The sequence below is a fragment of the Gallus gallus genome, chromosome 5, assembly GCF_016699485.2.
Source record: "Gallus gallus isolate bGalGal1 chromosome 5, bGalGal1.mat.broiler.GRCg7b, whole genome shotgun sequence".
NCBI classification, from domain to species: Eukaryota; Metazoa; Chordata; class Aves; order Galliformes; family Phasianidae; genus Gallus; species Gallus gallus.
Window position 1 is genome coordinate 534,011 of NC_052536.1, and position 27,506 is coordinate 561,516.

General features: G+C 63.7%; 2 protein-coding genes across 9 annotated transcripts; one reads left to right on the forward strand and one right to left on the reverse strand.

Moving 5' to 3' along the window:
- Positions 1–130: 130 nt before the first annotated feature.
- Positions 131–19,453, forward strand: SPTB (spectrin beta, erythrocytic). 5 transcript variants are annotated; one of them, XM_015286286.4, is made up of 35 exons: positions 131–168; positions 2,021–2,189; positions 2,270–2,421; positions 3,278–3,451; positions 3,537–3,628; positions 3,710–3,790; positions 3,872–3,987; positions 4,164–4,276; positions 4,365–4,552; positions 4,629–4,746; positions 5,547–5,705; positions 5,777–6,082; positions 6,239–6,389; positions 7,137–8,004; positions 8,442–8,579; positions 8,649–9,408; positions 9,921–10,123; positions 10,201–10,291; positions 10,366–10,512; positions 10,592–10,855; positions 10,932–11,138; positions 11,226–11,315; positions 11,394–11,663; positions 12,528–12,658; positions 12,879–13,083; positions 13,448–14,067; positions 14,582–14,720; positions 14,790–14,874; positions 14,973–15,169; positions 15,246–15,343; positions 15,618–15,696; positions 17,431–17,570; positions 17,638–17,811; positions 18,012–18,054; positions 18,754–19,453. In XM_015286286.4, the coding sequence occupies exons 2-35, from the start codon at positions 2,054–2,056 to the stop codon at positions 18,907–18,909; spliced, it is 6,891 nt and encodes a 2,296-aa protein (XP_015141772.3). In that variant the 5' UTR covers positions 131–168; positions 2,021–2,053; the 3' UTR covers positions 18,910–19,453. The 5 variants fall into 5 exon arrangements, with proteins under 5 accessions (XP_015141772.3, XP_015141773.3, XP_046798104.1 ...); XM_015286287.4 differs by having other exon boundaries at positions 5,780–6,082; XM_046942148.1 differs by lacking the exon at positions 18,754–19,453 and having other exon boundaries at positions 1,941–2,189; positions 18,012–18,675.
- PLEKHG3 (pleckstrin homology and RhoGEF domain containing G3) lies at positions 19,414–27,342 on the reverse strand. 4 transcript variants are annotated; one of them, XM_015286296.4, is made up of 16 exons: positions 27,305–27,342; positions 25,713–25,943; positions 25,542–25,642; positions 25,376–25,445; positions 25,249–25,295; positions 25,016–25,166; positions 24,096–24,413; positions 23,108–23,200; positions 22,944–23,030; positions 22,803–22,836; positions 22,310–22,405; positions 22,143–22,217; positions 22,025–22,065; positions 21,755–21,937; positions 20,658–21,654; positions 19,414–20,582 (listed from the first exon to the last, which is right to left on the reverse strand). In XM_015286296.4, the coding sequence occupies exons 2-16, from the start codon at positions 25,932–25,934 to the stop codon at positions 19,981–19,983; spliced, it is 3,117 nt and encodes a 1,038-aa protein (XP_015141782.2). In that variant the 5' UTR covers positions 25,935–25,943; positions 27,305–27,342; the 3' UTR covers positions 19,414–19,980. The 4 variants fall into 4 exon arrangements, with proteins under 4 accessions (XP_015141782.2, XP_040557398.1, XP_040557399.1 ...); XM_040701464.2 differs by having other exon boundaries at positions 27,301–27,342; XM_015286298.4 differs by having other exon boundaries at positions 20,255–20,571.
- Positions 27,343–27,506: the final 164 nt, after the last annotated feature.

Genomic DNA, 27,506 nt, shown 5'->3' on the forward strand with positions numbered 1-27,506 from the left:
GAGCGGGGCTATCGGGGCGGGCAGCGCCGGGCCCCGGGCAGGAATGTCCCTGCGCGCTCCGATAATGGTATTTATAGAGCGGCGCCCGGCGGCTCCGCTCCCCCCGCCCCGCTCCGCGCCCGCACCCGCCGCCCTTCGCCCTCCCGCAACCGCCGCCGCCCCGCGCAGGTGAGTGCGGCACCGGGGGGCGGGGGGACGACCGAGGGGGAGGTGGGGATGGACGTCCCCCGAGCGCCCTGGGGACAACCCGACGGGGAGTGGGGTTCCGCCCGGTGCCCTTGGGGGAGGATGCAGCGATGGGGCGTCCCGATGTGGGGTGCCCCACTGTGGGGTGCCCCGCTGTAGGGCGTTCCAGTGCGGGGTGCTGCCGTTTGGGGTGCCCCGAGCGGGGTGTCCCAGTCCTTTGGGTTCGGTTTCGCTCCGAGTAGTGGGGTGTTTTTCTCCATGCTCACCACTGCTGCGCCGGGTTCAGCGCCACGGCGAGCGGCCCCTCTCGCCGTGGGGTGTTGCTGCGGAGTTTTGGGGTCCCATACGGCTCCCTCGGGTTGCGGGTGCCCCCCGCTCTTGAGAGAGAGCGGGGCTGAGCCCGGGCCTATTTATAGCCGGCAATGCACGCAGCGTGGCAGCACGTGTGTGTGCCACCGGCGGGCGACTGCAGGGACAGCGGGACGGGGACAGACAGTGTGGGGCCCCGGGGAGCCGTGCCGTGCCGTGCCGTGCCGTGCCGTGCCGTGCCGTGCCGTGCCGTGCCGCGCCACCGACGGACGCGGTGCCATCCCTGCGCCCGCAGCAGTGCTCTGATCCCACTTTGGGCATGGAGAGCTGGGGTGACGCTGAGCGCTGGCACCCCGTGGGCTCACCCTTTTGGGGTGCGCGGGGATCCCGCACGCTGCTCTCCTCCCATACCCGTATCCAGGGTTTCCACGGAGTGGGGCGGGGGCGCAGAGCACCGAGCAGCGGGATCACCGGGCGCGCTACGGGCACTGTGGTGGCAGCTCAATGCCAGCCCCGGGCCGGGAAGTGCTGATTCACGGCACCGAGCGGCAGACGGGGAAGGCGGCAGGGGGCACGTGGGATGCCCCGCACCGCGACCCCACCGGGCTCTGTGTTTTCCCGGTGGTGGCAGAGGCAGATTTGAAGGGTCGGCGCTCCCTACGCTGCCAACGTGCGCCGGCGGCACGCCGGGGGCCCTGCCAGCACTGGGGAGGAGCAGGAGGATGCTGGCTGCCCGCTGGCATTGCAGGCGCAGAGACACGGCACGGCTCAGCAGCACGTGCGGGAGGGTTCCCGCATTTGGGATTCCCCACGGTTGGAGTGTTTTTGGGGTGCTGTCTGGCACGGCGCTGGGATCCCGCCCGCTCTGCACGTACACCCCTCCCCAGCCCCACTCACATGTGCACCGCTAAGATTAGGGCACAGCACAGAGCCCAACCCAGCCCGGCTGGCCCCGATAACCCCCCCTCTGTGCGCGGGTGTTTTCCCCCCAGCACCCTCACAGCCCATGGGGTCGCCTCATGGGGGACACCTCAGTATCCCACGCGCCCCCACGGGTGCTGGGTCCCAACTGCGCAAAGCCCATGGCATAAAGAAGGTGTGAGGATTTTGGGTGCTGGAGGTGGCAGCCCCCAGCCCGGCTTCCCCCACACCCTTCAGGGGCCCCAGGGTGGCCGGCAGCTGCTGGCAGCATTTTTAGATACCAGCCAGTCCTATCTGCGGCTCAAATGTCCCCGAGGGCGGACGTCCCCTCCCCGTCCCCCCCGAGCCAGCAGCTGTCGCCTGCTGTCTGCCCAAAGCCCCCTCCAGCGCAGGCGTGGGTCAGTGCCAGTCCCTTTGGGTGCCACCCGAAGGGATGCTGTGGGACCCATATGGGGTGACAGCCGTGGGGAGTGCCCAAACACCTGGGAGCGACGCTAAATCCCGCTGAGCCGATTACGCGGCAGGTCTTAGCCGCAAATCCTACAGCACAGCGGGGTGGTCGTGCCCATGCCCACATCGCCCAGCGAGGGTCCCTTCCCCGTAGCCGCCGGCCACACAGCCGCGGGACACCGGGACCATGACCTCTGAGAATGACTACGACCATCTGGAGCTGCAGCAGTCCTACAGCCACTGGGATGCCTCCGACGATGAGTTGGACAACGACAACAGCTCAGCGCGGCTCTTTGAGCGCTCCCGCATCAAAGCTCTGGCAGGTGTGGGGCTGGCTGTGGGACACCGGGGTCCCCGACGCTACGGGTTGGAGGCGGTGTCACTGTGGTTGCCCCTGTTGCAGATGAGCGGGAGGCGGTGCAGAAGAAGACCTTCACCAAGTGGGTGAATCTGCACTTGGCGTGCGTCACCTGCCGCATCTCCGACCTCTACCTGGACCTCCGGGACGGGCGGATGCTCATCAAGCTGCTGGAGGTGCTGTCCAAAGAGATGCTGGTATGAGTGCCCTCCGGACAGAGAAACCTGGGGTCCGTCCTGTGCCATCTCGTGCCGTGTTGTGCTGTGATGTGCCGTGCTGTGCCGTTGCATACCTGCGCCATGCCGTCTCAACCCGTGCTGTTCCGTCCCATGCCATCACATGCCGCGGCGTCCCATGCTGCGTGTGCAGTCTCATGCTGTTCTATGTTATGCTGTGCCATCCCATCCCATCCCATCCCATGCCGTTCCATACCACGCTGATCTGTTTCCTCCTGTGCTATCTCATGCCATTCCACTCTATAACATCCCGTGCCATCCCATGCCATCCCTTGCCATGCTGCGCTATGCTGTCTCATGCTGTCCCATCCCATGCCATCCCATCCTGTGTCATCTGGTGCCATCTCACTCTATGATGTGCCATCCCAGGCCATGCCAATCCATGCCACGCCGTGTTATCCTATGCTATATACCTTTCCATGCTATCCCATACCCTGTGCCATTCCACGCCCTTCCATGCCATCTCATCCTATGCCATGCCATCCCGTCCCATGCCATATTCTTCCATGCTATCCCATGCTGTTTCTTGCTGTATAATCCCATGCCACGCCATCCCTTGCTATCCCATCCTATGCTGTACCATCCCATCCTGTGCCAGGCCAACCCACGCCGTGCCGTCTCATGCCGTGTCACTCCATACCACAGTGTTTCATTCCCTGCTGTGCTGTCATGCCGTGACATCCCGTGCCACACCATGCCATGCCAAGCCCCCCCTTGTGCTGTGCCATGACTTTTGGGCACGGCGGCAGGGTGTCCCTGGGCAGGGCAGGGGATGCCAGGCAGTGAGGGCAGGGCACTGAGTGCTATCGTGCCCCAGCCCAAGCCCACCAAGGGCCGGATGCGCATCCACTGCCTGGAGAACGTGGACAAGGCACTGCAGTTCCTGAAGGAGAAGCAAGTGCACCTGGAGAACATGGGCTCCCACGACATCGTGGATGGCAACCACCGCCTCATCCTCGGCCTCATCTGGACCATCATCCTCCGCTTCCAGGTACCAAGGGCAGGTGGCACCCACAGACTCAGTGCCCCGGCAGGAGCCGTTCTCCACCATCCTGGGTTGTCAATCTGTCCCGCAGGTGCAAGGCGTCATCGAGGATATGGAGGAGGATACAGAGACACGCTCGCCCAGGGAAGCGCTGCTGCTCTGGTGCCAAATGAAGACGAAAGGGTAGGTGGTGGTGGAGTGAGTGGCCTTGGGGCCCAGGGGTGCACAGAAGGTGATGGTGACACCCTGTTGTCCTCGCCATAGCTACCCTCACGTGAATGTCACCAACTTCACCTCCAGCTGGAAGGATGGACTGGCCTTCAACGCCCTCATCCACAAGCACAGGTACATCCTACAGCCGCTGGCATAGGTACAGTGCCAGCGGTGTCAGCTGTGTCAACGTGTCTCTGTGCTCTCTGTCCCCAGGCCTGAGCTGTTTGACTTCAAAACTCTGACCAAGTCCAACGCCCGGCACAACCTGGAGCATGCCTTCAGCATGGCCGAGCGGCACCTGGGCATCACCCCGCTCCTCGACCCTGAAGGTCAGTCCCCCTGCCTCATTTTTCCCCCCTCGGGACATACCCGTGGAGGGATAAGAGGTGGAACGACCCCAGAGGTGGCTCTGGATGGGATGTGAATGTGGGGACCCATCAACACCATGGGACGGTGGCACCCCCATTGTGCCGGTCGGGGCTGACACCTCTCTGCCACTGCACAGATGTGTTCACGGAGAACCCCGATGAGAAGTCCATCATCACCTACGTGGTGGCCTTCTACCACTACTTCTCCGAGATGAAGAAACTGGAGGTGAAGGGCAGGCGGCTGGGCAAGGTCAGAATGATGATGAGTTGGGATGGCGTGGCATGGCACTGGTGGTGAGTGCCGGGATGCCCCACGCTCACCGCTGGCTGTGCCGTAGGTCATTGAGCACGCCAAAGAGACCAAGCGGATGATCGAGGGCTACGGGGGCCTGGCCTCCAACCTGCTCACCTGGATCGAGCAGACCATCATCTCCCTCAACAGCCGCAGCTTTGCCAACTCGCTGGCCGGTGTGCAGCACCAGCTGCAGACCTTCAGCACCTACCGCACGGTGGAGAAGCCCCCCAAGTAAGCATTTCTCCCCAGACCCCCCGCCCATGTTGAGCACCCATGGATGCCACAGGCTGAGCTCTTGCCGGGTCAGGTTTCAGGAGAAGGGCAACCTGGAGGTGCTGCTCTTCACCATCCAGTCTCGGATGCGAGCCAACAACCAGCGTGTCTACACACCACAAGAGGGGCGTCTGGTCTGTGACATCAACCGGGTATGGAGACACACGTACCCACTGGGGGGTATTTTGGGTCCACTGGGGGCAGATTTAGGCCCTTGAGTCAGGTTGTGTCCACCTTGGGATAGGTTGGGTTCATCTTGGCATTTGTGAACTTGGGGTACTTTGGGTCTATCTGAGGGCATTTCGGGTCTTGGGGCGGATTGGGCCTGTGTTGGAGCAGTTCAGGTCTTGGTCTTGGGTCATATTGGGTCCATTCTGAGGCATTCTCAGTCCATCCGGTGGCATTTAGGTTCTTGGGCCAAGTGAGATCCACCTTGGTGCAGGTCGTATCCATCCTGGGTGTTTGTGCACCTGGATCGAGTTGGGTCCATCTTGGAGCAGTTCAGGTCTTGGGGCATTTCGGGTCCATCTTGGGGCAGGTTGGATCCATATTGGAGTTGTCCAGGTACTGGGGAATTTGGGCTTCATCTTGGGACAGTCTGGGCCCATCCTGGGCAGGTTATGTTCATCTTGGAGCAAGTAAGAACTTGGGTCGTTTGGGTTTCCTCCTGGAGCGGGTTGAGTTGATTATGGGTTGGGTCTACCTTGGGGCAATTAAGGTCTTGGGGCAGTTGAGGTCTTGGGGCATTTGGGCTTCATCCTAAGGTGGATTCAGTCCGTCTTGTGTTGGATTAAGTTCATCTTGGTGCAGTGTGGGTCCATCTAGGGGCAGATTGGGTTTCCGCGTCGACGTTCCTCCACCCTTGTGGCACATGGGGGCTCACCAGCAGAGCAAGGCATGGCCAGTGGGATGCAGAACGTGTGTCCCACCACCCAACTCCGCCTTTCCCCAGGCATGGGAGAAGCTGGAGAAAGCAGAGCATGAGCGGGAGCTGGCACTGCGCAATGAGCTCATCCGGCAGGAGAAGCTGGAGCAGCTGGCACGGCGCTTTGACCGCAAAGCAGCCATGCGGGAGGCCTGGCTGAGTGAGAACCAACGCCTGGTGGCACAGGTGGGGCCAGCAAGCACCACTGCGGGGACTGGGGCACCCCGACACTGCCTCACTGCTGGCTTTGCTCCCAGCAGGATAACTTTGGCCACGACCTGACGGCGGTGGAGGCGGCCAAGAAGAAACACGAGGCCATTGAGACGGACACAGCTGCCTACATGGAACGGGTGCAGGCCATTGATGCAGTGGCGAAGGAGCTGGAGAGGGAGGGCTACCACGACATCAAACGCATCAGGGGGCGCAAGGACAACATCCTGCAGCACTGGGAGTACCTCCAGGAGCTGCTGCGCAACCGGCGCCAGCGCCTTGAGATGAACCTCACCCTGCAGCACCTCTTCCAGGAGATGCTGCACAGCATCAACTGGATGGATGAGGTCAAGGTGAGCTGCAGGTGGACGCAAGAGATTCGGGGTCAGCGTGGGTATGGTGCCTTGGTCCCACCACACAGGGGAGTCAGTGGTGGTTATGGGGTGTTTGGGTGCTGGAGTGCTCACCACCTGCTCGTAGCCTGCAGGTGACCTCCAGGTCTCTTGCAGGTGCAGCTGGCCTCATCCAAATCTGGGAAGCACCTCCTTGAGGTGGAGGAGCTTCTGGAGACCCACCGGCTACTGGAAAGTGACATGGCCCTGCAGGCAGAGAAGGTGCGGGCCGTCAGCACTGCTGCCCTCCGATTTGCCGACGCTGAGGGTAGGTGTGCTTCAGGGGGTTGGGGGTGCTGCAGGGGTTGGATGCTCCAAAGGTTTGGGGGTTCCAAGGGTTGGGCACTCTGTGGGTTGGGTGCTTCAGGGGTGGGTTTCCCAAGGGTTCTTAAGGGTTGGGCTCTCCGGAGGTTGGGTGCTCCAGTGGTTGGATGCTCTGAGGGCCTCCAGTGGTTGGGTACTGGATAGTGGTTGGGTACTAAGTGTTGGATTTTCCAAGGGTGAATGCTCCATGGTTGGGTGTTCCAAAGGCAAGGTTGCTCCAGGGGTGATTGCTCCAAGTGTCTCCAGCAATGGGGAACTCCAAGGGTTGGCTGCACCGGTGTTGGATTTTCCAAGGGTGGGTGCTCCACTGACTGGGTGCTGCAAGGATCTCCAATGGTTGGATGCTCCAACGGTTTGGCACTCAAAGGGTTGGGAGCTCCAAGGGAGGGTGCTCAAGGGTTTGGGTCCCCCAGAGGTAGGATTGCTCCAGGGATGGGTGCTCCAAGTGTCTCTACCGATTGGGCACTCCAAGGGTTGGGCAGTCGAAGGGTTGAGTTCTCCAAGGGTGGGTACTCCAGTGTTTGGGTGCTCCGAGGTTCTTCAGTTTCTGAGCGCTCCAACGGTCGGGTCCTCCAAAGGTAGAGCTGCTCCAGCGGTGCATGCACAAGTGTCTTCAGAGTTGAGCGAACCAGGAAGCTGCAGCGCACCCTAGGAGCCCCACTAATGCATGCCCCTGCTGCTCCCTGGCCAGGCTACCGCCCCTGCGACCCCAGAGTGATCCGAGACCGCGTGAACCACCTGGAGATGTGCCGGCGGGAGCTGCAGGCACTGGCGGCGAGGCGTAAAGCCCTGCTGGAGCAGTCCCGGGCTGTCTGGCAGTGTCTGCAGGAGCTGGACGAGGCAGAGAGCTGGATCAAGGAGCAGGAGCAGATCTACTCAGCGCTGGACTACGGCAAAGACCTGGCGGGCGTGCTGCTGCTGCGACGCCGTCACACCGCGCTGGAGGCTGAGCTGGAGGCACGGGGAGCCCGGCTGGACAAGGCGCTGGTGATGGCTGAGCAGCTGGCAGCAGCAGGGCGTGAGCCCGGGCGGCTGCGGGACCGGGCGGCTGCCGTGCGGGTGCTGTGGGACCAGCTGCAGGAGCTGGTGGCCTTCCGCCGCCGCGGGCTGCGGGATGCCGAGGGCTTCTTCCAGTTCCAGGCAGAGGCTGAAGAGCTGTCAGAGGTTCTTACGGAGGCTCAGCAGCGGGCGGCCAGCGAGGAGCTGGGTCACGACGAGGTCCACACGCAGGCACTGCTGCGGGAGCACCAGGAGCTGCTGGAGGAGCTGGCGGCTGCCCAGCAGCTCCTGGAGCGCTTGGGTCACCAAGCAGAGGGCTTCCCACCAGAGCTGCGGGCCGGACCCGAGGCGCACAACCGGCTGGCAGCGCTGCGGGAGCTGCACCACAAGGTGAGCACGCTGGCCGAGACGCGTGGCCGAAGGCTGCGGGATGCCCTCAACCTCTACACTGTTTTTGGAGAGAGCGAAGCCTGCCAGCTCTGGATGGGCGCCAAGGAGCGGTGGCTGGAGAAGCTGGAGGTGCCCAACAAGCTGGAGGACCTGGACGTGGTGAAGCACAGGTAGGGATGTGCTGCCACCTGCTGTCATGAGCTCTGGCCAGTTCTCAGCCTGGTGCCATGAGTTCTCTCGGGTACTCAGCCCAGTGTCAAGAGATGTGGCCAGTTCTCGGCACGACGTCATGACGTGCAGCCAGTTCTCATCCCAGTGCCATGAGCTCTGAATAATTTCTTAGCCCGATGTCGTGAGATGTGGCCAGTTCTCAGCCTGGTGTCATGAGTGCTAGCCAGTTCTCAGCTTGATGTCACGAGGTCTGACCAGTTCTCAGCCTAGTGCCGTGAGATCTGGTCAATTCATAGCCCAGTGTCACGAGCTCTGAGCAGTCCTCAGCACAAGTGTCACAGTCTCCAGCCAGTTCTCAGCCCCATGCAGCGAGCTCTGGCTAGTTCTTAGCGTGGTGTCATGAGATGCAGCCCGTTCTCAGCCTGACTTCCCGCAGGCTGGATGGGCTGGAGCAGGAGATGGTTGGCGTGGCTTCTCAAATCGACGCTGTCAACCGCTCAGCTGACGGTCTGCTGGAGAGCGGCCACCCGCGCAGCCCACAGGTCCGGCAGTGCCAGCAGCAGCTCAATGAGCGGTAAGTCCCGGAGCAGCAAGGGCACCTCACCCCACCGAGCTCCCCACCTTGACCCCCTTGGTCATGCAGGTGGGACCGTTTTCGGGAGCTGGTGTCCCAGTGGCGTTCAGCAGTGGGCTCGGCGCTCAACCTGCTCAGCTTCCAACTGGAGTGCGAGGAGACGCGCGCCTGGCTGCTGAGCAAGACACGGGTGGTGGAGTCCACAAAGGAGCTCGGCCGTGATCTGGCTGGAGTCCTGGCCACCCAGCGCAAGCTGTATGGCATTGAACGTGAGCTGGCAGCAACCAAGAGCCGCCTGGGTGCCCTGCGCCCGCAAGCCGCCCTCCTGGCCCAGGAGCGCCCTGAGTTGGCCGAGGACACAGCACGGCGTCTGGCGGGGGCACAGGATGCCATGGACGGGCTGCAGGGCGCCCTGCGGGACCGAGCGGCTGCGCTGGGAGAAGTGGGGCAGCTGCAGAGCTTCCTGCAGGACCTGGATGACTTCCAAGCGTGGCTCTTTGGGGCGCAGAAAGCCGTGGCAGGCACCGAAGAGGTGCCGACTTCGGTGGGTGAGGCAGAAGAGCTGCTGCGGAAGCATGCGGCTGCCCTCGAGGATGCCGAGGGGCACACAGCTGCCTTCACGGCGCTGCTGGAGGCAGGCGAGCGGGTGACAAGCAACCAGGAGGACCCCGAGTATGAGCAGCTGCGGGAGAGGCTGCGGGGTGTGGAGGCGGGCTGGGGAGCCCTGCACAAGATGTGGGATGCCCGGCAGCGCTTCCTTGCCCAGTGCTTGGGATTCCAGGAGTTCCTGCGTGACGCCAAACAGGCTGAGATTCTCCTCGCCAACCAGGTGGGTGAGGGTCGTGGGGATTGCGTGGTAGAGAGCACCAAGGGCACAGCTGTGCCATGCTCTTGCAGTTAGGTTCGTGTTCTTGAGGTTGGATCCACGCAGCAGAGATCACCCAGAGCTTGGTTGTGCCATGCGCTTAAGGTTGGGTCCATGTGATGGAGAGCACTCAGGGCACGGTTGTGCCATGCTCTTCGGGTTGGGTCTGTGCTTTTGGGGTTGGGTCCACGTGGTGGAGGAGTGCACCAAGGGCACAGTTGTGTCATACTCTTGTGGTTGGGTTCACGCTCTTGGGATTGGATCCATGCAGCAGAGAGCACCCAGAGCATGGTTGTGCCATGCATTTGGGGTTGGGTTCATGCGGTGGAGAGCATTCAGGGTGTGATTGTGCCATGCTCTCGAGATTGGGTCCATGCTCTTGGGGTTGGGTCCATGCAGTGGAGAGCCCCAATGGGCATGACATGGGGAGGGCTGATGGCACGCTGATAGGATGCTGAGCCCCCTATGCCCTCTAGGAGTACACGCTGGCCCACCTGGAGCTACCCCCTACACTGGAGGGTTCTACAGCTGCCCTGCGCCGCTTTGAGGATTTCCGTGCCTCCATGGAGAGCAGCGCTGAGAAGGTCCCTAGCGTGGTGGCCGCTGGCTCCAAGCTTGTGGCAGAGGGCAACATCTTCTCTGAGAAGATCAGTGAGAAGAACCAGGCCCTGCAGGAGCGGTGAGTGGGCAAGGGGCTGATGGGCAGTGCCATGGTGTGGCAGTGGGGTGATGTCTGTGCCCGTGTTCCCGTGCCAGGCACCAGGTGAATGTGGCCAAGGCACAGGAGGCGGCGGGCTTGCTGCAGGACAACCACAGGCTGCAGAGCTTCCTGCAGAGCTGCCGGGAGGTGGGTGAGCAGCACGGCTGGTGGCACGGCGGGGTGCCCGTGGCCAAGCCATGACGCACTCACTCTGCCTGCAGCTCGCTGCTTGGGTGGATGAGAAGATGCTGACAGTGCAGGACGCGTCCTATGGAGGTGCACGTGGTTTGCATGGCAAGTGGCAGAAGCACCAAGCCTTTATGGCAGAGCTGGCAGCCAACGAGGCATGGCTGGAGAAGATCAAAGCGGTGAGTCCCATTGAGGCGAGATGGCCACGTGCATGGCTCGGGGATGTGGCGCACACTGAGCTCACCACTGTGCCAACAGGAGGGCATGGAGCTGGCGAGCTGCAAACCACAGTACGGTGCAGTGGTGGGCCAGCGGCTGGACGAGCTGCAGGCGCTGTGGAATGGACTGCACGACGCTGCCAAGGAGAAGGGCCAGCAGCTCTTTGAGGCCAACCGCACTGAGCTGTATGCCCAGAGCTACAGTGACCTGGAGCGCTGGCTGGGGCAGGTGGAGGGCGAGCTGCACACCACTGAGCGTGCCAAGGACCTCACCAGCGCCAACCTACTGCTCAAGAAACTGACGGTGCGTGGCATGGGGATGGGATGTTCTGGCGTGAGGAATGACGTCAGACATGGGACTGATGGTGTTCCCCTCCCAGCGGCTGGAGGAGCAGGTGGCGGCACGACAGAAGGAACTGATGGAGCTGAAAGCACCACTTGCTGGGATCGCACCAGAGCCCGATGCGCAGGAGGAGAAGCTCCAGCAGCGATTCCTTGACCTGCTGGAGCCACTGAGGAAGAAGAGGAAGGAGCTGGAAACCTCCAAGGCGATGTACCAGCTGGGGAGGGACCTGGAGGACGAGATGGTGAGCACCGTGGTGGCAGCGGGGGCTGCAGGGCTGGGGCTGCAGGGCTAGGGACGCAGCGTGCTGAGCAGGCGCTCTTGTCCTCAGTTATGGGTGCAGGAGAGGATGCCATGGGCCAAGTCAACTGAGAACGGCACCAACCTCCAGACCGTGCAGCGTTTGGCCAAGAGGAATGAGGTGAGTGTGCCGCCATGGCACCCACTGCCCTACCCTGGGGGACCATGGACAGCTCCTAAGCCCCAAATCCCACCGCAGACCCTACAGAAGGAGCTGCAGGGCCATGCCCCCCGCCTGGCCGAGGTGCTGGAACGTGGGGAGGCGGCTGCTGGGGGACCCTGCCCGGAGCTGGCAGAGAGGGCACGGGAGCTGCGGGCACAGTGGGAGGCGCTGAGGGAAGAAGTGGTCGCACGGCAGCAGAGGCTGCGGGAGGCCAGCGAGGCCCAGCAGTACTACCTGGATGCTGATGAGGCCAAAGCGTGGGTCAGCGAGCAGGAGCTCTTCATGGGAGATGAGGAGAAGCCGAAGGTGAGGGTGGCTCTGCTTTGTTTGCCGGTTTCTTCTGGGGACTGTGCCATGCTGTGTCCTGCGTGCCATCCTGTGTTGTTATACCCCATCCCATGCCACGTTGCCCCATTCTGTGCCAGGACACGTCATCTCATGGCATGTGTCATTGCGTGCCATCTGTCCATCCCATGTCAATACATGCCATCCCATGCCATGCCATACCGTCCATGCCTTGCCATACCATCCCACACCATGCTATGCTGTTACACACTATCCTATACCATGAGATGACTCTAGTGTCATGCCATGCCACGCTGTGCCATTATTTGCGGTCTTATGGAATATCATGCTGTGCATGCCATCTGTGCTGTCCCAGGCACTGCCATTACTGGCACACTATGCCATGCCATTACACATCGTCCCACGGCACACCATCAGCTTGTTATTACAAGTCATCTTGTGCCATCGAAAGTCATCCCATGCTGTGCCATGCTTTGCTATGTCGTGGCATCCGATGCCATTATATGCCATCTCATGCCATGCCATGGCACTCTATACCACGTAATTATACTGTCCAACCCCATGCAGTTATGTGCTGTTACACGCTAACACATGCCATGTTATGCCATGCCATCCCAGCACACACTACCCTATCAGATGCCATGATGTGTCATTACATGCCATTACTTCACATTCTGTGCCTATATACACCATTCTGTGCCATCCATTGCATACCACACCATGCCATGCTGAGCCCACCATTGCTTCCTGCTGCACTGGAGGGAGGTGGGACAACCCCACAGGGCGGGCACTAGGGTTGAACCCCAGTCGCCATCTCTTGGCCATGCCATATATTGACTTTTCACGGTGCCCTTCCTGCTGCAGGACGAGGAAAGTGGTTTGGTGATGCTGAAGAGACACGTGAGGCAGCAGCGCTCCATCGAGGACTATGGGCAGACCATCAAGGAGCTGGCGGGGAGGGCTCAGCAGCTGCTCTCTGCTGGCCACCCTGAGGGGTAGGTGTAACCACGTGCGTCCCCATCCTGGGGGCAGCCCCTTGGCTGCGGTGCCCGGGTGAGATGGCACTTCAGGGACAGCCACTGCCCTGAGTGGTGGCGGTGGAGGGACGTGGGGAGCCCATCTGTGGGGGGTCCTCCTCAAAAAAAGCCCTGAGACGTGGCGAGACCGGCAGGTTTGGGTGCAATCTGAGATGTCTGTGTGCCTGGGGCCACGCAGGGAGCAGATCATCCGGCTGCAGGGCCAGGTGGACAAGTATTACGCGGGGCTGAAGGAGGCGGCCGAGGAGCGCCGGCGGCGCTTGGAGAACATGTGCCACCTCTTCCAGCTGAAGCGTGAGGTGGAGGACCTGGAGCAGTGGATTGCTGAGCGTGACGTGGCAGCCTCCTCCCAGGAGCTGGGGCAGGACCTGGACCATGTCACGGTGAGCCCACTGGCACGCGCACGGCGGTGGAGGTGGTGATGAAGATGAAAACGGTGATGGTGGTGATGGAGGTGGAGGTGGTGATGGTGGTGGTGGTGATGGAGATGGTGGAGGAGGTGGTGATGAAGGTGGTGGTGGTAGTGGAGATGGAGACAGTGGTGGAGATGGAGTTGAACACGGAGTTGGATTTGGAGGTAGAGATGGTGATGGCGGTGGAGGTGGAGATGGTGATGGAGAAGTTAGTGGTGATGGAGATGACGGTGATGATGATATTGGAGACGGTAGTGATGGTGATGGTGGTGATGGAGATGATGACAGCAGGTCACTTTTGGGTGGTGAACCCATCTTTTCTTCCCCACTGCAGATACTGAGGGATAAGTTTCGGGAGTTTGCACGGGAAACAGGCAGCGTAGGGCAGGAACGTGTGGACCACGTCAACCTGACCATCGAGGACCTCATCGACGCGGGGCACGCCGAGGCTGCCACCATGGCTGAGTGGAAGGACGGACTGAACGAGAGCTGGGCTGACCTCCTGGAGCTGATTGACACACGCATGCAGTTGCTGGCCGCCTCCTATGATCTGCGCAAGTACTTCTATGACGGCTCTGAGCTGCTGGCCCTCATTGCTGCCCGCCACCAGGAGCTGCCCCAGGACCTGGGCGACGACTCGGGTTCGGTGGAGGCTTTCCACCGTATGCACAGCGCCTTCGAGCGTGACCTGCAGCTGCTGGAGGGGCAGGTGCAGCGGTTTCGAGAGGTGGCAGCTCGCCTGCAAACCGCCTATGCTGGGGAGAAGGCAGTCAGCATCCAGCAGCAGGAGCAGGAGGTGGCACGGGCGCTGCAGGCACTGCTGGAGGCATGCAGTGGGCGCCGGGCGCAGCTGGTGGACACAGCCGACAAGTTCCGCTTCTTCAGCATGGCCCGTGACCTGCTCTCCTGGATGGAGAGCACTGTGCGGCAGATCCAGACACAGGAGAAGCCCAGGTAGGAGCAGATGGGTGGGGGTCCCACTTCCCTGCTCACCAGTATGGCACAACCTCAACATCTCCATCGCCCCAACACCTCCAACTCTCAACGCCACCGTTTCCAACATCTCCACTCTTCATCTCCATCCCCCAAATCTCTTCCTGCTACGTATCTGACCTCTGACGTCTCCAACCCCCAACCTCTCCAGCCCCCAACCTCTCCAACCCCCAATATCTCTATCCCTCACCTCCATCCCTTGTCATCTCCATCTCCTGGCATCTCCGTCCCCCAGCGTCTTCGTCCTCCACTATCTCCATCCAACCAACTCCAACCTCCTGTACCTCCATCCCCAACGTCTCCCCTCCTCTTCTCCATCCCTTCAAATCTTTGACCCACAAAATTCCCCAGCACTGTCACCCCCACTGTCTCCATCCTCAATACCTCATCCCCCCGACACCTGCATGTCCTGACACCTCGGTATCCCCGGCACTTCCATATCCTCAACAACTCCATTCCCAACCTCTTCCCCCAGGGACGTTTCCTCGGTGGAGCTGCTGATGAAGTACCACCAAGGCATCCACGCCGAGATAGATGCCCGCGACAAGAGCTTTGATGCCTGCATTGAACTGGGCAAGAAGCTGCTGCAGCGCAAACACCGGGAGTCTCCTGAGGTGAGTGGCAGCCCCTCGGGGCAGGGAGACGGTGGGAAAGGACCTCCTCCAGACAGCCACCCCTTGCAGATCAAGGCAAAGCTGATGGAGCTGCTGGACAAGAGGAAGGCCATGATGGAGATGTGGCAGAAGCGCTGGGACCGGCTGCGGCTGCGTGAGTGCGGTGATGGCGTCTGGGTGGGCCGTGGGATTTTTGGGGTCATCCCCCTCCCCCCCAAGCTGGGGGTGCTGAACGCCGCCCCTTTCCCGCAGTGTTGGAGGTGTGCCAGTTCTCCCGGGACGCCTCAGTGGCCGAGTCGTGGCTGATGGCACAGGAGCCCTACCTGGCCAGCAGCGACTACGGGCAGACGGTGGACGCGGTGGAGAAGTTGCTGAAACGGCACGAAGCCTTTGAGAAGTCCACGGCCACGTGGGAGGAGCGCATCGCTGCCCTGAGGAAGCTGACGACGGTGAGGTGGTGGCCCTTCGGGTGGCAGGAGGGCACAGCTGGGTTCCCACTCATTTCTGTGCCCCCTTGCCTGGCAGCTGGAGCTCATGGGCGGGCGGACGCTGCGGGAGGAGGACGTGGTGCACGACGCTGCTCCCGAACGTCAGCTGGATCTGGATGCAGAGCTGGAGGCAGGGTAAGGGGTGCCGTTCCCGTGGCCCCACATGGCAGCACCTTCCCTTGAAGCAGGGAATTTTTAGCAATATGCCCGTCCTGAGCAAAATCGATGCAAGCAAAGCAGCTGACCCACAGCTTTGCTCCTTTCTGGGGCTTTTCGTTCTTGGAAGAACACACAAAAGCCCCATATTCACGCCCCTGACTCCCAGATCCGCTGCTGCACTGATTCTATGGGGTTCCCTCTATTCCCACCTCCATCCTGTGGGATGCTGAGCACCATCTCCGTGCTGCAGGTCTGAGGAGGAGGAGGAGAAGAGGAAGGGGGTGATCCCTCAGGAAGCCTCTCCGCCCGCTGTCGATGGACCCCAGCCGGTCAGTTCTGCCTTTTAGCTTTCTCATTCCCCAGCACCAGGGACCCCTTGGCCCCACTGCACCAACTGCTGCCCCGGACACATCCCTGCAGATATCCCCTGGTCCCCGTCCCTTTACTCTCTCCTTCCCATCCCGCAGAAGGAAAAGACACAACCCACACCTCCAGCCCTTTTGGCTGTTGCTTGCGTTGAGTTGAATAAATGTTGAATGACCCCAAATCATCAGGCAGGCACAAGGGCAGCACCTTTGCCACAGTGCGTCCCCATGGCTGGGAGCCCAGGGTGGGGCTCAGGGTGGTTGGCAGAGGCTGGCACCCATGGGTGCACAAGGCAGAGACAGAGCCAAACGCTCTGGAGCAGGCAGATCCATGCTGGCATTTGTCCCGGGAGGAGCCCACAAGTCACAGGGACACCGCACGGCCACCACCACATGGCACCCAGCTGTGCAAGCTGGCTCTGTCCTGGCTTGGAAGGGATAGCTTGGGGACAATGGCACGTGGTGATGGTGCTGCTGGTTGGATGTGCCTGCATCGGCTCCCTCCTTTGTGTCCTCGGAGCATGGTCACCCCAAGGGGATATCACCCCGTGGGCATCGTCACCCCAAGGGACGTCGCTGATCTGCAAGGCATCGACTACCCTGCAAGGCATCGTCACCCTGTGAGGATGTCACCCAATGGGGCATCGTCAGCCCCTGGAGGCGTCACCAACCTCTGGGGATGTCACCCTGCAAGATGTCATCACCCTGTGCCGCATCGTCACTCCATGGGAATGTCATCCTATGGGACATTGTAACCCCATGGGGACGTCACCCTGGAAGACATCACCTTATGGAACATCGTCACCCCAAGGGGCATCATCGCCCCATGGGGACATCACCCTATGGGACATCATCACCCCAAAAGGCATGGTCACCCCACAGGGCACTGCCACCCTCTGGCGTCGTCACCCCCTGTGCTGCCACCTCATGCTCGCTGCCACTCTCTCTGCTCCTTGCTGTCTGCTTGGGGACAAGACTTGCTTTCTGGTTGTTCTGCCCGCTTGGGGACAACAACCCCTTCTGCCTCTCCTGCCCTCTTGGGGACGTCTTCTGGCTCTGCGGGGACATCTTCTGGCTCCTTGGGGACGAGATCACCTTCCCGGGGACAGGGATCCCCAAGTTCCTACTGGGGGACAAGATTAGTTCTTCTGCTTGGGGACAACTTCTGACTCCTTGGGAACAGGGTCTGCCTGGTTTGGGACGAGACTGCTTCCTGCAAGCTTGGGGACACCATCTTTCTCTGCCTGCCTCCTTGGGGACACAGTCACCTGGGGACAGCCTCCTGTCTCCTGTCCCCTTTGGTGGGACACGCCACAGGCACTCCACGTGGCTCACTGCTGCCATCTCCAGCAAGGGGCTGAGACCATCACCGTGTGAAGGATACGATGACCGTGGCATTGCCGTGCTCCGGATCCAACCATGCCTCTTCCCAAAGCCTCACCCCAAGCATTCCATCCACCTCGTGCCACTGTCCCCAAGCACTGGCACCGTATTCAGGGGTCCCGTGCCGTGGTGGCTCCCAGTGGCTGCCAGCTCCCACGCGTCAGCAAGCGTGGGGTGGCCATCCCCAACATTGGTACCTGCGTTCAATGCGTCCCCACTGGGGATGGCACAATGGGGAGGTCCCCGTGGGAGGTGTTTTCCTGGGAGGTGACAGCAGCGGGGATGGGCAGTGACGTGGCTGTTGCTTCGCAACAGCTGACAGTGCCCGAGGAGGAGCCCGTAGCACCGCGGGAGGAGGTGGCCACGTTGCCCGCCCAGCCTGCCCACGTTCAGCTGGAGGGCTACCTGGGCCGCAAGCACGACCTGGAGGCGGCCACCAAGCGTGCGTCCAACAGGTAGGCACGGCACAGTGGCCACCCATGGCAGTGGAGGTGGCCCGGTTGTGACGGGGCTGCCCAACAGGTCGTGGAGCACGCGGTACTGCGTGCTGCGCGGCGAGGAGCTTGCCTTCTTCAAGGACGCCAAGAGCCGGGCACTGGGGGTGCCCTGCCAGGGCGAGGAGCCCCTGGGGCTGCGCAACGCACGCTGCCAGGTGGCTGCTGGCTACAAGAAGAAGAAGCACGTCTTTGCGCTCAGGTAGGGCACGGTGAGGTGATTATGGCATGGCACGGCGTGGTTATGGCATGATACGGCACGGTTATGGCATGGCACGGCGTGGTTATGGCAATACACGGCGTGGTCGTGGCACTGTACGGCATGGTTGTGTCGTGGCATGGCGTGGCACGGCGTGCCGCAGGGTGGCAGATGTCTCACCGCCGGCTGTGCTCTGCCCCCAGGCTCAGCAATGGCAGCGAGTGGCTCTTCCACGGCAAGGATGAGGTGAGGTGGTGCCCTGGGGACATGGGGTGGCCAACAGGATGTTGGGGTGGCCAAGGGGACAAAGAGCGGCTGGTGGTGCACAAGGGGTCGTTGGGGTGGCCAAGGGGACAAAGAATGGCCGGTGGTGGCCAGGGGACATTGAGGTGGCCGGAGGTGCCCAAGCAAGTAAAGGGTCTCCACAGTGGAACGTAGGGGGCTGGAGGGTGGCCAGAGGGACCTTGGCATGACCAGCAGCACCGCAGGGGACGTTAGGGTGGCCAAAGGGGTACGTGGAGGTGACCTGATGCCCAAGGGGACATTAGGGCAGCCATGGGACATCGGTGTAGCCAACGGTGCTCAATGGGACAAAAGTAGCATCCAGGGGGATACTGGGTTGGCTAGTGGTAGCCGGAGGGCGCCGGGATGATCAGAGGTGTGTAGAGGTACACAGTGGTGGCCGGTGGTGCTCAGAGAAACATAGGGCAGCCGTGGGACGTGAGGGTGATGTAGAGGAATATGCTGTGGCAGTGGGTGACGCAGGTAGGCCACGGGACGTCGGGGTGGATGGAGGTGCCCAAAGGAATAAGGGTTGGCCAGTGATGCCCGGGGGGACATTGGGGTGAGCAGAGGGGGGGGACACCGGGCGTCTTGGAGCTCCCGGGTCAAGCCGTGGGGCGACCACCAGGGCCACGGGGTGCCAACAGCCCCGTGCCCCTCCAGGAGGAGATGCAGACGTGGCTGCAGGGGCTGCACGTGGCCATCACCTCCTGTCAGAACCTGCCGGCCAAGGCGCGCAGCCTGCCCCCGCCCCACGCCCCCCCCGAGCCCCGGAGGGACAAGGAGAAGCGCTTCAGCTTCTTCCCCAAGAAGAAATAACGTGGAGGGGGGCGGGGGGGGGGGGGGGATGAGGGGGCACGTAGGCGAGTGCGCACGTGTATATATATATATATATATTTATAGATATTTATATTTATATATACACACACACACACATCTCCATGCTTCAGGGCATGCACGCGCCTCAGTGGGAGGTGCACGCACAGAGACGCACACGCGTGTGCTCACGCCCCCCCCAGCCCCCCTCCGGGGAACACACCTGCGTGCGTGTGTTTGCACTCGCGTGGCCCCGCATGCATGCACGCGCATCCACCCTACGTGGGCACATCCTGCCCCCCCCCCCCCACCCCTTTTTCTAAGCCATAAGCCCCCCCCCACCTCCAGCCCCCCCCCCACCAGCGTGCCCTCAGCCCATGGGCACCAACCAAAGAGCACGAAGAGCACGACCTCCCCAAACACTTGGCCCCTTGCTGTGGGTGGGGGGCACCACTCGTCTCTGAGGGGGGGGGGGGGGTGGAGCGTGCTGGCAGGGAGAGCTTTGGGTTTGGTTTGGGTTTTTTTTGTAATAAAGATGTCGAAGCGAGGCGGGCCCGGGGCTGTGCAATGTGGGGGCCCTTCTGGGCAGCAGGGTGGGGGACCGCGGGCTCCTTCGTGTCTTGGTGGTCTAGGGGGTGATTCCTTTCCTGATGGTCCATGAGGTCGCCCTTATCTTGGGGAACCAAAAGGTTCGTGGAATGCTACTGCTGCTGGTGGTCAGTGGGGTGTCCCAGCTCCTGGTGGTCGAGGGACATCCCAATTCCCCGTGGTCCATAGGGTGCTCCATCTCCTGAGCGAGCCGGGTTCCACTGTGTGCCCCTTCATGGGGTCCACTGGGTGTGATTCTCCCATCTCAGCTGGGTACCCTTTGGCCTGAGTGAGCTGAAGGGGGGGGTTGTCCATGAGATGTCCCATCTCCTGGTGGTACAAGGGGCCTCCAGTCTTCTGGTGGCGCACGGGATGTCCGTCTTCTGCTGGTCTGTGGGGTGCTCCATCTCCCACTGGTCCATAGGCTGCCCCATCTCCCGGTGGTCCATGGGGTGCCCCATCTCCCAGCCGCCCCCCCCCCTCCCCCTAGCTGGCAGCGTCGAGGGTCTGAAACTTCTGCCTCAGGTCCCTGACGAGGCCGTGCCGGGGGGGCTCGGGGGCCTCAGCCTGCCCATGGGCGCAGCGCTGCCTGTACTCCTCGGAGGCCTGGTAAGCCTTGCAGCGCTCCACCACCGCCTTCAGGCAGATCTTCTCCCGGGTGGTGGGCGAGCGGATCTGCACGTAGGTTGGGGGCTCAGCGGCGACGGCGGGGGGCAACCGCTCCAACACCAGCACCCTCTGCCCCCCGGGGCCCAGGGGCGCCTGCGCCGTCACCCACAGCCCCGCAGCAGCGTGCTGGTGGTCATCGCCACGCAGCACATTTGGGGTCCCGGTGCCCGCCTCGGCGCTGCGGCTGCGGCCCCCCCCCTGCTGCTCCTTGGCTGCTGGTCTCCCCCCACGTTCCGGCCCCTCAGGCGCAGAGCGGCTGCGCGTCACCGGTGGGGGCCGTGGGGCTCCAAAACGGGCACGCAGCTCCCGGACATCCGGCCAGGAGAAGGCTTCGGCAGCAGCGCCATTGGGGCTGGGCGGGCTGCGTGGCGCTGGGACGGTGACGCCGTCCCTGGGTGACACCGGCAGCTTTGGTACACCTGGGGTGGAAGGAGCGGGGTGAGAGCGGGGTGGCGGCAGCGGGACGATGCCTGCGGTCCCCCATCGCATCCCACCTGGTGCCGGGGTGTGAGAGGCGGCGTCCCCCGGCGCAGCAACGGCGCGGCGTCGGCTCTTGATGCGCAGGCTGTATTGGCGCGCCAACTGGTACACCCTGCTGGTGAGACGCCGGGGGGGGGCCCCTGCAGCCAGCACCCCCGGGGGGGGCACCTCTTCCTCCTCCAGGATGAGCAGGGGCTCTGCGGGAGGCTCGGGCAGCCCGTTCTCTCGGCACACGGGTGGTGACGCTCCTCCATCCGGCGCCGGCGACACTTGGGGGCTCGCCGCTTCCAGCGACGTTTTGGGGCTCCCCGGTTCCGGGGAGCTTTTGGGGCTCTCTGGCTCCAAGAGGGCTTTGGGGCTCACCGGCTCCGGGGGTGTTTTGGGGCTGCCCGGCTCCGGAGGAGGCCAGCTGTTGATCCTGGACACCGAGTTCCTCACCAGTCCTTTGGGGATGTAGGAGAGGCTCTCGCGGCGTCGGATGCTGAAAGCGGCGTCCTGGTGCTCCGCGTGCTCGTAGTAACTGCGGATCTTACGCAGCAGCAGCCGGTCCTGGGTGGAGAGCAGCGAGCGGCGCCGGCAGCCCTGGGGGGAGCCCGGGGAGGGCAGGGGGCTGCAGGACCCCATGTTTTCTTGCGGAGGGGTCACCCCATCGAGGCTGAGGGCGCTGCCGCCGCGCCCGTCCAGCACCACGCTGCCGCGGCGCGACATGCTGCTGCCAAAGCGCTCGGCGATGACGCTGGCCTGGTCCAGCACGGAGGGGGGCAGGATGCTGCCACCCCCGTGGCCTTCCTCCTCTTCCTCCTCCTCCTCCTCGCTGCTCAGAGCCCGCGGGTCCTCCCCGGTGCCCGTCTCCGGGTGCTGCTCCTCTTCGTCAGGCAGCCCCGCTGGTGGGAGGGACCCCGATGGAGAGGGGGGAGCGGGGGTCCCCAGCCCCTCATGCTCCACGTGGCATGGAGGGGACGCGGGGGACACCGGGGTGGCGGCGGCCTCTTGGTGCCACTCGTGGGTCTCCTGCAAGAGGAAAGGTTGAGGGAGGGGTGGGGGTGAGGACCACAGCGCTCGGGGCGTGCCCCTTAAGTGATGCGGGCCATCCCAAGGGTGGGGAGGATACCTGCTTCTCCTGGGGCTTCTCTGCCACGTCCCCATTCTTGTCCCTGTCCCCATCCTCGTGGCTGTCCTTGTGCAAAGCCTCCTCTTCTTCCTCCTCTTCCTCCTCCACGACACCCTCCGCCCAGCTCCTAGGGGGCTGGAGGGGTTCCCCAGCATCCAGGAGGGTCCCCTCACTGCCTGCGTGCTGGGCGAGGGGAGAGGGGGGCAAGGGCTTAGCACCCACTTGGGGGACAGAGACACCAGGGGGCAGCCCCCCACCGCCCAGCCTTACCTTCATCCCTCCCAGCTGCTGCAGGATCTGCTTGGCGGGCTCTGTGGGGACACACAGCAGTGTCACAGAGCTGCAGTGGTCCCCACGCCCCCCACCCGTCCCCAATCCCCATCCGCACCCGACTGCCTGCGCCCCACATGTCCCTGCAGCCGGTCCGGCAGCGTCTCGGCACGGTCACGGCACTGGAAGGGCTCTGTTGGGTCCGAGGGTATTCGGGGAGGGGGGGACACACAGATCAGCACGGCGCTGTCACCACGGGGGATACGGGGACGTGGGGACACTCACCAGACTGCCGCCGGCCGTGGCGTGGTGGCTCTAAGGGTTGGCAGGAGTGGCTCCGGGGCAGGCGCTCAGGGCTGCAGCGGGGCAGGCGTGGGGGGTCTGCATGGGTAGCGCAGTGATGAGGGGGTGTGAGGACAGTGCGGGGGGCGAGGGGACAACGGGGGACGTGAGGGATGATCGGGGGCGTTGGGCTCATGGGGACAATGAGGGGCAAAGGAGCGTGGGGTCAATGGGGGATAAGAGGACAACGGGGGACGTGGGGACGGTGGCAGACATGGGGATGATGGGGTCAAGAGGGCAGTGGGGATGATAAGGGACTTGGATTCAGCGGGGAACGTGGGGATAATGGTAGACGATGGTGACAGTGTGGATGTGGGGTGAGTGGGGAGCACGGGGGGGCAGTGGTGGACAAGGAAGCAGTGGGGACAACGGGGGGCGAGGAGGACGATGGGGGATAGTGAGACAAGGGGACAACGGGGGACACGGGGACACTCACAGAACAGGTCCATCTCCAGGATGGCCTCCTTGGCCTGGCGGGGGGGAGAAGCCGTGGGTCAGTCAGCGGCAGAGGGTGGCACCGCAGGATGTCCCCAACACCAGGGCAGAAATGGGGGGACACGGGGGTGTGCGCCCTCACCTTCTGCGGGACGATGGCGTGGTGGTTCTCCAGGATGAGCCTCTTGATGTGGTGCGTCCATACCCGCTTCTCCTCCGCGCTCTTAGCCTGGGGTGGGGGCAACGGCAGCATGAGGTGGGCGGGGGCCCCCAGGCCCCCCACCCCATACACCCCGTGTCCCCTACCTGCAGAGCGTACTGCTGCTTGATGTGCTTGTAGTGTGCCACGCTGAAGCACAGCGAGTCCCGTGTGCTCTCAATCAGCATCAGCGAGGCACACTGCGGGGATAAGTGCCATCAGCATTGTGCCCACCCCCATGCCCACCCCTGGAACCCCCATACCCACCCCTGGAACCCCCATACCCACGCACAGGACCTCAGCTCCCACTCCTTGAACCTACTGCCCACCTCCATGCTTCCCATATGTGCCACCAGGACCTCAGGGTCCACCTCCAGGACCTCACTGCCCACATCCATGGGACCCCCCGTGCCCCCTCCACACCCACTGCTTGAACCCACTGCCCACTCCGAGACCCTCATACCCACTCGCATGCCCCCCACTGCTCACCCCTTGGAACTCAGTTGCCAACCCAAGAACCCCCATGCCCGCCCCCATGCTCTCAGTGCCCAAACCTGGGACCCCATTACCAACCTCCAGGACCCCATAACCCACCCCTTGGACCACGGTTCCAAACCCTGGGACCCCTGCACCCACCCCCGTGCCCCCAGCATTCATCCCTTCCAATCCATTGCTCACTACCGGGGCCCCCCTGCCCACCTTTGGATGCTCCACACCCGCTCCCTGGACCCCACTAACCAACCCCGGGACCCATGGTCACCCCCAGGAACCCCATGCCCATCCTAGACCCCCATAATCCCAATGGGACCCCATTCCCACCCCCTGGACTCCTACACCCAACCCCGTGACCCCCACGCCTACCGCCAGGACCTGTGCCCACCCCCTTGGACCCCACTGCTCACCTCTGGGACCCCTGCCCCACCCCTTAAGACTCCAGTGCCTATCTCAGTGCCCACAGCTGAGACCCTCATACCCACCGCTACGCCCCCAGCGCCCACCTTTCGTTCCCAGTCCCCAACCCCGGCACCTGTGCCCAACCTTCGCAACCCTTTGCCCACCCCCAGGCCCCCCCCAAAGCTGGCTGCGGACACCCACTGGGATGTGGCTCTTGTAGACATAGTGGTCCCCACGGCGTTTGGTGATGAGGAGCAGCTTGTCGAAGAGGAAGACGGCACGCTCGCTGCGGGCACGCTGCGCACGGAAGGAGCCCTCCAGCACCAGCTCTCCATAGGTGGTGAGGTCGGGGCCCTTCCACTGCAGCAGCAAGGACTGGATCTCCTGCTGCCTGATGGCGTGCTCGTGCTTGCGCTTCATGTCGTTGATGTACCAGGCCACGCAGGTCATGGTGTCGATGGCCTCCACCACCACCTCGTAGTCGTCGCCCGACTTGTGCTCGAAGTGCTTGGCGATCTCCTGCAGGGACGTGGTGGGTACACATGCCCGTGGAATGCACGCTTGTTGTGTCACGGACATAAGCTACACCAAGTGCTCGGGCCATCAAGAGGTGCCCATTCTGCATCATGGAGATGCACTGCGCCATTGCGGATGTGCGCCCAGGCTGCACCATGGAGACGTGCCATGGCAAGCGCCCGGTGCCGTCAAAACTGGGCCAGACTGTGCCACGGGGATGTGCCACACCAACAAAAGACACCCACGTTGTGCCATGGATGTGTGCCACATCGAGTCCCTGTGCCACATCGAGTCCCAGCGCCACGGACACGTGCCATGCAGGTGTGCCACGGAGCTGTGCCACGTCAAGCGCCCGTGGCATCAAAGCGTGCCAAAGCTGTGCCGTCGAGACACGCCACGATGAGCGTGCCACGTCCCACACTGTGCCACACGCCTGTGCCCCAACACACAGGGTGCCCACGACGGGTTCCCATTCCACGCCAGCCATGGACTGTGGCACAAGGCTGGCCCCGGCCGCGCCCCACGCCTTGCCAAATGCCACGCCACGTGCTCCTGGCACACCAGGTGCCCGTGCTGTGCCCGGCGCCCGCCCCACGCGTGCTCACCTGGAGCAGCAGGTGGTACTTGAGGATCCTCTGCACCGGCTTCAGCAGGTAGGCACCCAGCGGGAGCACGTGCCGCATCTCCTCCTGGCACTCACGGAAAAACCGTGCCTGCTGCTTGCTCCTCATGCACTCGCTTAACGTCGCCACCGAGCTGCGGGGCGCAGAGGGGGCTCAGCCCCACGGCGCCCGATCCCATAGCACCCAAACCCCATCGACCTCGAGCGCCCACTCACTTGGGGTAGTTGTTGCAGTACTGCGTGTAGATGTCAAACTCTTGGCTCTGCGGGCAGCGGGGACGTGGTGAGAGGAGCTGTGCGCCGCACCCCCATCCCCACGCGTCCCCCCCCCGTGCCCCCTTACCCGCGTCACGAAGCAGACAGCCACGGCCACCGGGTCGCAGGCACAGCTCTCCAGGCTCTGCAGCAGGTTGCTGGGCGCAGAGGGCGGCACATAACCACGGGGGGCGACCGGAGCATCCCACCCCCCCCCCCCCCCCCCCCTTTACGGCCCCCTTACGGCCGCTCACCTGCTGAGCTCATAGATGTCCTCGATGTTCCCAAAGAGCGCGCTGACCTGCTCCGGCCGCAGCGGCGGCTCTTGGGCATCGATGATCTTCCCCAGGTAGCCCTGCGGGGACGCCCAGTGGCACCGAGGGGCCACGCTCGGCAGCGCGGCGCCCACCCTGCGGCTCACTCACCTCCACGATGCCACGCAGGTCGCGGGCGTAGGTGCGCTCCGACTCCACGATCTCCAGCAGAACACGCTGCAGGTAGGAGGGCTCCTCGCCCCGCCGGCACGGCCACCCCACCGGCGCCGCGTTGTTGTTGCTGTTGGCCAACCAGGGCTCCGTGCCGTCACCCGACGCCGCCTCCTCCTCCATGCCGGGATCGGGACCCGCGCCCAGGGCGGGCACCGGCATCCCCGGGCTCTGCGGGGCGTACCAGCCGGGTTGACCTGATGGCCGGCGCTCCCCGCGGGGCGCCCACGTCACCACGCCCCGTTGGATGCTACCAAAGCCACCGCAGCGCCCCAAACCCAAACACCGGGCGGGAAGAGGGCTGAAACGGCGACGGGGAGGGGACAGCGGCGACGACGGTGACCTTCAGCCACGTCCACGTGCCGGCGGCGAGGTCCTCCCCCCGGGCACCGGAACGGGCGCAAAACGGGACTCGAACCGGTCCGGCCGGTTCCCTCCGACTCCTCCCGTGCCGCGTGGCCGCCTTCCACCGCCGCCCTCACATCGGCGCCCCCCCCGGGGAGGGCACGGCCGTGGGGCAGCCGTCCTCGAGGGCGGTTTGGGGCTCTCCGAGCCGCGGCTCCGCTCGCCCCGCGGCCACCATAATCCGCTCAGCTCCGGGATTACGGCGCGGGGCCGACGTCACGGGGCGGGGGGGGGGGGGGGTGATGCCGTGCCCCCCCCCCACCCCCCCTTCCCCCTTCCCGGTGCTGCCAAAGGGATTTAAGGCCGACCTCAGGCCCCCGACCGGCCGGGTGCCCCCACCCCCGACCGAGGCCGGCCCCCCCAGCGCCCCGCGGATGGGGAAACTGAGGCAGCGGGGAAATCCCGCGTGGGAAACGAATAGCCAGGCCCGCAGCCCGTCGGAGGGCGGCCGGAGCCATATAAGGGCAGGAGCTTCACCATTTCCCTGCTTTTTTTTTTTGCCAGGATTCCGGCGGCCGCGGAGCAGCGCTGGGGTGACGCCGTGGGGTTGGGGTCCCGACGGCCGTCCCAAACACACGCGCCCCCTCCTGGATCCCGCCCCGCCTCTTTGGGCGCACGCAGCTTCCCGCCCCATAGCGACCCCCGGGACCCGCGGGCCTCCCGCCCCGCAGGGACACGCAGTCCTCCCCAGCCCCAGGGGGACCCACGGCACTGGGAAGCCCGGGACCCGCAGACCTCAGCCCCATTGGGACCCACAGTCCCCAGGCCCCGTAGGGACCCCTGGTTCCTACCCCACGGGACCCTAGCCCCATTGTAACCCTCGGTCCCCAGACCCGTAGGCACCCACAGCGCTGGGAGCCCCAGGACCCACAGACGCCAACCCCACAGGGGCCTTCAATCCCCAGCCCCACAGCGGCCCACGGCACAGGGCACCCCACGACCCACAGGCCGCAGCCCCATACAAAACCCCGGCTGCAGCCCCAGGGGGACCCTCAGCTCCTGCCCCACCGGTCACACAGCCCCATAAGGAGCCCCAGATTCGGCCACCCACGGCTTTAAGCGCCCCAGACCCACACCGCCCCACGGCTGCCGCCCCATAGAGCCCTCCCCCTCCCGCACTCACTCACTCTCAGCACTCCGCCGCCGCCCCGTCCCGGCCGTGCCCGCAGGAAGCAGCGGGCGAGCCCCGGAGGGGCGTGGCCTGAGCACGAGGGGCGTGGTCTCCGCGCACGGCCACGCCCAATCCGCCCATCGCCCCGCCCAGTCCGCCCATCGCCCCGCCCACCCGGCAGGGGGCGCCGCCTCCTCCCCGCCCGCCATTTCCCGTGC

Excerpts from the sequence above, each read along its gene's own strand:
- SPTB (XM_046942148.1), top strand. The coding sequence starts at position 2,054 with ATGACCTCTGAGAATGACTACGACCATCTGGAGCTGCAGCAGTCCTAC. Across the intron at positions 3,988-4,163 it reads CCCGCTCCTCGACCCTGAAG|ATGTGTTCACGGAGAACCCC; the intron begins GTCAGTCCCCCT and ends GCCACTGCACAG. Across the intron at positions 10,124-10,200 it reads AACCAGGCCCTGCAGGAGCG|GCACCAGGTGAATGTGGCCA; the intron begins GTGAGTGGGCAA and ends TTCCCGTGCCAG.
- PLEKHG3 (XM_015286296.4), bottom strand. The coding sequence starts at position 25,934 with ATGCCGGTGCCCGCCCTGGGCGCGGGTCCCGATCCCGGCATGGAGGAG. Across the intron at positions 22,837-22,943 it reads ACGCCATCGTCCCGCAGAAG|GCCAAGGAGGCCATCCTGGA; the intron begins GTGAGGGCGCAC and ends CCCCCCCGCCAG. Across the intron at positions 21,655-21,754 it reads AGAAGCCCCAGGAGAAGCAG|GAGACCCACGAGTGGCACCA; the intron begins GTATCCTCCCCA and ends TTCCTCTTGCAG.